The 8,352-nt window shown below is 45.1% G+C and overlaps 1 protein-coding gene across 2 annotated transcripts; it reads left to right on the top strand.

Moving 5' to 3' along the window:
* The first annotated feature begins 4,382 nt into the window (after positions 1–4,382).
* LOC143673485 (nuclear pore-associated protein 1-like) lies at positions 4,383–7,809 on the top strand. Of its 2 annotated transcripts, none has more exons than XM_077148037.1 (3): positions 4,383–5,665; positions 5,787–5,960; positions 6,503–7,809. In XM_077148037.1, the coding sequence occupies exon 1, from the start codon at positions 4,675–4,677 to the stop codon at positions 5,347–5,349; it is 675 nt and encodes a 224-aa protein (XP_077004152.1). In that variant the 5' UTR covers positions 4,383–4,674; the 3' UTR covers positions 5,350–5,665; positions 5,787–5,960; positions 6,503–7,809. The 2 variants fall into 2 exon arrangements, with proteins under 2 accessions (XP_077004152.1, XP_077004158.1); XM_077148043.1 differs by having other exon boundaries at positions 6,479–7,809.
* The last annotated feature ends 543 nt before the right edge of the window (positions 7,810–8,352 follow it).

The raw sequence follows: 8,352 nt of genomic DNA, 5'->3' as shown, positions 1-8,352 counted from the left end.
GAATTTCATTCTCTACAGGAATTACCTACAGGAACTGATTACTTTTAAGAATGTGTTTTCTGGGGTACATACAGCTTCAAACCACCCTATCTGCGAACCTTGGTAAGTCATGATAAAGTAGAATCAACAGAGAAAGTAATATTTAAGTGGTCCCTGCTACTCATAGCTAATCACAAAATGCATATGTGAGGGGAGAATATAGAGGTGGATAGAAAAGACTGGGGCAAGACTCTGCATTGTCAAAGTAAGAGATAAAAGAAATGATGCAACAACATCATATGCCAGGAGTGCTGTGGGGCCTGAAAAAGAGAGAAAGGCAAGAGAATGTAGGTTGAGTTTCTTTCAAAAGGAAAACTGTGCCTATAGATCAGATGCACAAACTACTTTTTAAACCAGCTATATCATTGGGCCAACCACAATTAATGTAGGAAACAAGGGTAAGACTCCATATTTGAGGTTACACTTCCAGCAGTAGAACTTTGAGCCATCACATGCCTTTGAGAATCAGAAGCATAGCTGGAGAGGAAATGGATAGTCTCCTAAACTCATTTTCCGAAACAAATAATGCTGAGGAAATATGCTTGTTGATAAATTGACCTGAAAGAAATAATGTGAAAACATGACCATAAGATTCACACTGCTAAGAGAGTAGACCTTCTTTTATGTGTCTGTTCTCACATACAAACTGGTCTTCCTTTATTCCCCTACTACCCCATTGTTCCCACTATAGCAACAAGCCTTCTTTCTTGATGATAGTATATAACTATACCTCCAGAAGAAATTAAGAGTAATTTTTCACCCCAGAAAGCCCATCCATTTTTATGGATGCCCTGATATATTTATTTGTAGATAGCATAATAATCTATGTAAAAAAATTCTAAAAAATCTTCCCCCAGAAAAGATTTTATAACTGAAAGAATATTTAGCCAGGCCCTAGGACATAGGGTAAGTATATATAAAAAATTGTTTTTATATTTAGTAGCAATAAGCAACTGAGATTTTAAATGTAAAAATAACATTTTAATAGCTTAAAAATCATGAAAGAATAGGCACAAATTTAACAAAATATCTGCAGAAATTGTACACTGAAAAGTAAAAAGCATTGCTGAGTGGAATTTTTGAGCTGAATAGAGTGTGATGTCACATAATGACTTGGAAGACTTGATATATTTAAGAAGTGAATTCTCCAGAAATTTTTGTATAGTTTCAACACTAGCCCAATAAAAGTCCCAGGATGGTTTTTACAGAAATTGAAATACTCATTAAATATATAGAGAAAGGCAAAGGACCTAAATTAATCAAAACAAATTTTAAAAGAAACCTTGAGCAAAGTTGGAGGACTTATATTACCGAATTTCAAGACCTACTGTATAGTAATCAAGACAGTGTTACATTGGCAGAAAGACAGATCTATAAATCAAAGGAGCAGAATAAAGAATACCAGAAATAGAAACACACGAGGTCAATTGCTTCAACAAAGATAGCTTCAGCAAAGAGTGCTGCAACAAATAGATATCCTCATGTAAAAATAAAGAAATAAGCAAATAAACCTTAAAACTAAATGAAACAACCTAGAGAACATTATGCTGAGTGAGACTAGCCAAAAACTAAAGGACAAATACTGTATGGTCCCACTGATGTGAACCGACATTAGAGAATAAACTCGGAATATGTCATTTGTAACAGAAACCATCAGGAGTTAGAAACAGGGTAAGATAATGGGTAATTGGAGCTGAAGGGATACAGACTGTGCAACAGGACTAGATACAAAAACTCAAAAATGGACAGCACAATACTACCTAATTGCAATGTAATTATGTTTAAACACTGAATGAAGCTGCATCTGAGCTATAGTTTTTTGTTTGTTTGTTTGTTTGTTCTGTTCTTCTTTATATATATATATTTGTATTTTTATTTTTATTGTTTTCTCTATATTATCATTTTATTTCTTTTTCTGTTGTCTTGCTATTTCTTTTTCTAAATCGATGCAAATGTACTAAGAAATGATGATCATACATCTATGTGATGATATTAAGAATTACTGATTGCAAATGTAGAATGGAATGATTTCTAAATGTTGTGTTAGTTAATTTTTTTTTAATTAATAAAAAAAAAAACCCTGTGAAAGCAGATTCTACCACACACCTCAAAGGAAGGATGCTGACCTCTATTCTTCAAGTATTTCTTGCCAAGCGTACCGCCAACATTCTTAATATTTCAGCTACGTATGCCCTATGGCAAAGTCATGCGTGCTTTCCTGATGTGAAAGTGGAATGTATCTATGGGAATAAGGGAAAGCGTGAGAAGCCATGTATCAAACTTTCAGAAATGACTCTATTGAGGTCAATCTCTGCTACCACTTATTACAGGTGAACCTTGGTCAACAGCATGGATGCACTTTCTCTTCTGTATCTGGAAGGGGATCAGAAATCAGACCAGTTCCAAACTGTGCAGCCAGGCTCGATTGGAAGAGAAATCCAATGCCCAATGGTGCTCTGTTGACAAGTGAGTGTTCCCGCTCCACATCTTCTGAGGAGACTGGAGCAGACCATTGTGCACCAAGTTGGGCTCATGAGTTGAGCCAAAGAAGCGCAGCTAGTAAGGTAGTGCATGTGCTCTTCAGAGGCGTGTCATGGTGCGCAATACTGCATGTATTATTCTGTCAAATGCCTACACGATGAGAAGGTAGTACAGTCTCTTCATTAAAGGAATGAGCTTGGGGATCCTAGAGCCTGGCTGAGCTCCTCTTTTGGGCATTGCCACTTGTGTGACCCAAGAAGAGGTGTTGTTTTCACCGAAGGGGTCCAAGGAAGTGAAGAAATCCGTCTGTACCTGGAAAGGATGCTGTGTGCAGTGCAGGATCTGGGCGCGTCAAGGGACGGCATATCCTCCCCAGAACCTTTCGCAGCCCCATGGGGCCTTAACTGTTGCCCTTTGGCATCTTTTCTCCCACACCTTCTCTCGCACCCGTCCCTGTCCCTCATGCACCCTCCCGCTGTCAAGTGCCCTCCCCCTGCCAGGCGTCCTCCCCCCCACGTCACTTGCCCTGCCCATGCCACGCTCACCCTCCCATTGTTACGTGTCCCGGTGATGCTGCTGTCACACGGCTCTGGCTGAACGGTGCCATTTGGGTCTTTGCCTCGGAGGAGTTGGATGCTAGGCAACCGCTCTCATGGTTCACACTCCACTCCCTCGATCGAAATTGCCCTTCATGGGGAATACACTGACCAAGCTACTACGCCCCCTGGCGTGCAGCCGCTGCCCTGGGCCCAGCGGTCACCCACTTGTTCATCCCTCCCGTTGTGTTCCACTGGTGGTAGGTCGGGAGCATCCTGCTGCCCCTGCGCCTCTCTCCAGCCCTGTGCGCCGGCTCTTCAACCAGGGTCGCCGGAACTCACAGTCTGGGTTTGACATCGCCCTGAAGAGGAACTATCCCATCCAGCTGAGCCAATGCTCTTCTCTAGGGGTACGTCCGTCTGTGTTCAGAGAGAATCCTCGGAAGAAGCCGTGGCTGTCTCCTCGAAATTCCAAGATGTTCGGCCCCTCTTCTGGGACAGTGAGGATTCCTCGTCCAGGACACAGATGGACTCTCGTGTGTTTGCCACCTGCACAGGCTGACGTCCCCTGTAGGCCAGTGCCATCCAGCCACCTCCTGCATCCCTGCCTAAAGGAGTATGAACTGAGGAGCCCAGGAGACCACAGCAAAGGGCTGGCCATAGAGGAGGAGGATCACACAGAAACCAGAGAGCAGGAAGGTTAGAGAAGGGCACCCCAGAGTGGTGAGGATATACCCTCCACATCCACGCTGCTGGAGACGGAGAGAATGGTCCCTTCCTTCCAGTGCAGCTCTGATCCTCTTAAGGAAAGTTCTCTCAGAAGATGTGATCCAGGTGCAGCAGGGCTCCCTGGCCCAGTCTCACCCCATCCCCTGCTTCCGAAGGGGCTGCACCATCAGCTGGATAAAGGCCATCAGCTCAGCTCTCCAGGTTCACAGCCAGGGAAGGAGACATCGGCAGAAAATCCTGCAGCTATTTCATCAAGCAGCACTCCTTCTCCCACACCTGCCAGATGCAGACACTCTAAAAGGAAGCTGGTGATGCCACTGCCACTGCCACTGCCACTGTTGTGGGGTGGAGGTGAACTGCCCCCACTTCAGAAGCTTCCTCGGGTAGTCAGCCCCGAAGATACAGACTTGGAGAGGAAGACTGAGCCAAAACAGGACAATACCATCTTGGAGGAAGATGAAATTGAGGGCCCGACAGAGGGCAGTGTCGCTGAGCCTGCCCCTTCTTGCTCTCTGCCTGCTGTGCAGAATGCAGGGGCCTTGACCCAAGCCATGGCCACCCTGCCGATTCCGGCCAGTTCCTCCACAGCAGTAGCTGATTCGAGTGACCCCCCCATGCCAGGTCCCCAGCCCTGTCTAGCCCTATACCTCCCCCTACACCAACTAGTCCTGACCAAACACCAGTTCCTACCTCACCTCTGGCTGTTCCCACACAATCCCTGTCTCCCTTTAGATTCAATCCCCTCCCTCAGGTTCCCCTTCCTGAGAACAGTGGCCCTCCACCCTCACTCGCAGTTCCGACACCTTTGACACCTCACCTCCCTACAGCTCCTAGCCCCTTAACCCTCTTCTCCAATCATACCACCCTCAGAAATCAGTCACCCACCCCTATGTGTGTAGACCCCGTGCCTTTAATCTTACCGACCCCACCCATAGTCCCTGGCACCAGCACCTCTGGCTTCACCAGCCAGTCCATCCTTGCTCCCATGGCCTCTTCCACCACCACCACAGCCAGCCCATTTCCACACCGGGCCTCCCAGCCTGCCTCAGATTCTGGGGAAATGGCTATGGACACCAGTCCCCCTTCCCTGGCTGTCATTTTCAGGTCTCCCCCAGGCCCCATTGGGAATTCCTTCCAATTTCCCCAAGCCCATCAGAGTATGAACTGGACCCCCTCTGCAAAGGCGCCTGGCTCCATCAGCCCACGTGCATCTAAGAGCAGTGCACCCACCTCAATCTTCACCCCTCCTTTTGGCTCAGGAATCACACCTCAGCCCATCTTTGGGGCCCCTCCAGGACAGCCGCTGAGAGCCACTTTTGGCGGTCCTCCTGTCTTCGCTGGCTTCCCCATCACTGCATCTCTGGCCATCTTCCATCCAGCCGGCAGCATTTTGGCACACCCAGCATCCAAGGCTGCATCTGATCCTGAGCCTATGGGCACCACACCCCCTTCGCAGGCTGTCATCCATCACCAGTCCCCTCCTGTCTCCTGGAAGAACATCTTGCCACTTCTCAATGCCCTTCCTACTTCTACAAACACACAGCGGAATGGCAGCACTGCCTGAAGCCAAGTCTGCACTGGCTTGACGTCACAGCCAGCCAGGACCCCAGCTGCAACTTACACCTTACCGTTTGCACCAGGAGCTGGTCCTCAGCTCACATTTGGGGTCTCCATCAGGCAGCAGCTGGGAGCCACCAGCTTTGGCCCCACTTACTCTCTGGCAAACTTGGCAGCACCACCACAAGCTGCAGGCATAAGCTCTCCTGCTGCCCAGCCACCCAGGGGCAGCATGACAGAACCAGTGTTTTCAGGACTCACACCCCCACCTTTCACCTTTGGGATCCCTGTCGGCACCAAGAGGGCCTATGGAAACAACACAGGTGCTGCCGCCAATGACACAAACCTGACTCCTGGCTTTGCTACTGCCACGGGGATGCCCAGCACTGGGGGATAGCAGCTCACTGGGTGCAAAGACTGATAGAGGACCACTTGTCTTTACAGGACCTGCAGCCCTGAAGGGAATGACAGGCTGTGGGGTCAGTTTGCCCGCCCCACGACCCAGTTCCACGTCTGGAGCTCTGAACTTTGGGGAAGGGCCAAGCGGTAGAGACAGCATCACTTCTGTTCCACAGACACCAACCATCCAGGGTATGCCTAGTGCAAGAGCAGTGGGAGGTGAGAGCACACAACATGGGCACGGGGACCCTTTAGTTCCCTCTTTAGACCAAGGGAACTGGAGTCCACCTGGCTGAAATTCAGGTGGTTCAGTGGGAGGAGATGGCAGCACTGCTGGGCCAGGAGGCCCTTTAGTTCCCTCTGCCCATCAAGGGACCCGGGGCCCACCTGCCCAAAACACAGGTGGTTCGCTGGCAGGACACCGCAGCACAGCTGTGCATGGGGGCGCTTTAGTTCCCTCCGCCCATCCAGGGTCTTGGGGCCCACCTGGCCAAAAGACAGGTGGGTCAGAGAGCGGACACAGCAGGACAGCTGTGCTAGGGGGCCCTTCTGTTCCTTCTGTCCACCAAGGGACCTCGGGGACACCTGCCCGAACTACAGGTGGGTCGGTGGGAGGAGACAGCAGCACAGCTGTGCTAGGGGGCCCTTTCGCTGCTGGCTTTGGTGGAAATGACTGACCTTTGCATGGGCAAGTGAGGAAGCAGCCTCGCCTTGGTGAACCCCTATCACCTATCCAGGTCTCAAGGAGACATTTCTTTCAGCCCAAGACACAGCATCTTGGCAAGGTAGAAGCAAAACTCACTTCGGGAACATTGATTATCTGATGTCCTTTTGGAATGGCCTTTCCACGTCTGCAAAGAAGCTCCCATCCTAGTGCTGCTGAACTCAACCTGCTCACTCTCCATATTGATATATAAATGTGTTGTTGCTAAAAAAAAAAAAAAAAAAAAAAAAAAACTAAATGAAACAAACCTTATAATTAAAAATAATTTGAAATGAATCATAGATCTAGATGTAAGAGTTAAAACTATAAAACTTCTTAAAAAAACATAGGAAAAATATTTGTTACCTTTGATTTGGCAAATATTTCTTAGATAAGGCAAAAAGTAAAAACTGTAAGAGAGAAAATTGAGAAAGTAATGTTTTGCAAAAGTCCCTGTTAATAAAATGAAAACAGATTTTCCCACACACTGGGAGAAAATATTTATAAAGCATATATCTGATAAAAGACTTGTGTTTAGAATACATAAAGAACTTTCACAACAATAAGAAGAAAAATAAGTTTAAAAAAGGCCAAAATATTTAAAAAGACATATTACTAAGTGTCAATAAGTTCACAAAAAGATGTGCACATCTTTTGTTATTAGGGAAATGCAAATTAAAATCTCAATTAAGTACCAATACACACTCACTTCAATGGCAAAAATTAAGAAACTAACAATACCAAGTGTTACAGGGGATGTGGAGAACAGGGACTCTCCAGCATGATGATAGGAATGCAAAACACTACAGTCGCTTTAAAAACAATTTGGGCAGTTTCTTATAAACTTTAGCATATGACCTATAGATCTCACACCTAGATATTACCTCAAGGAAAATGAAAATATAAGTTCACATAAAAACTTGTACTCTATTGTCCATTGCAGCTTTATCCATAGTAGCCCCAACACAGAAACAACACAAATGTCCATTTACTCTGGTATGTACAAATTGTGATCTAGCCATAGAAAGGAATACTACTAGTTAGTAAAAAGAAACCCGTTACTGCTAACTGCAACAATATGAATAAATCTCAAAGCATTATGCTAACAGAAAGAAGCCAGCTACTGAAGATCATAGAGTGTATGATTCCATTTATATGAAATTTTGGAGACGGCAAAGAAAACAATAGTGGCAAATAAAAACATTAATGTTTGCCAGAGGTCATCTGTAAAAGAAGACTGACTGCAAAGGGGGCCAAGGGATATTTTGGGGGTGATGGAAAATTCTATCAGCACTGTAGAATGTTATGCAATAATGAATATGTTCTTTATCTGTCCCATTACCCACTAGCCAGAGATGGCTATATAAACACTTGAAATTTGGCTAATGTGGTTGAGGAACTGAATTTTTTATCTTAATTGATTTTAACTAAATAGTCATGTAGAGCTACTGTATTGACAATGTATTCTGTACCATGAATATTGTGGTAGTTACATCACTGTATACATTAGGCAAAATATTAATTTCTAAACTAAAAATTGGTGAAACCCATTGTATATAAATTACAGCACAGAAAGCTGATTTTAAGGAAGGAGGTATATAAATAAGTATGCAAAAAACAAAAAATTGTATAAGAAAGAAAACATTTTTATTTTTTACTATATAGCTCATATGTGGCCAAAACACACTTAATCATGATAATATAAACATGGAACATCAATCTAAATTAAAAGTATCCCAGAAGCATACATGAGATGGCAAATATATACGTGTTGTGGGTAAGGAGGAGAAAATAGAGAAGTCAATAGATGATGCTTAAAACTGAAAAGGAGAAGGAGAGGAAGACATGTAAGCAGGCCATTTAGTAATAGGGAGAAATCTCTAAGAGCTCAAGGAGTTAAAAGTGGTT

Source organism: Tamandua tetradactyla, chromosome 1 (assembly GCF_023851605.1).
Source record: "Tamandua tetradactyla isolate mTamTet1 chromosome 1, mTamTet1.pri, whole genome shotgun sequence".
Taxonomy (NCBI): Eukaryota; Metazoa; Chordata; class Mammalia; order Pilosa; family Myrmecophagidae; genus Tamandua; species Tamandua tetradactyla.
Note: the sequence above shows the minus strand (reverse complement) of the source record. Positions and strands in the feature narration are given on the sequence as shown.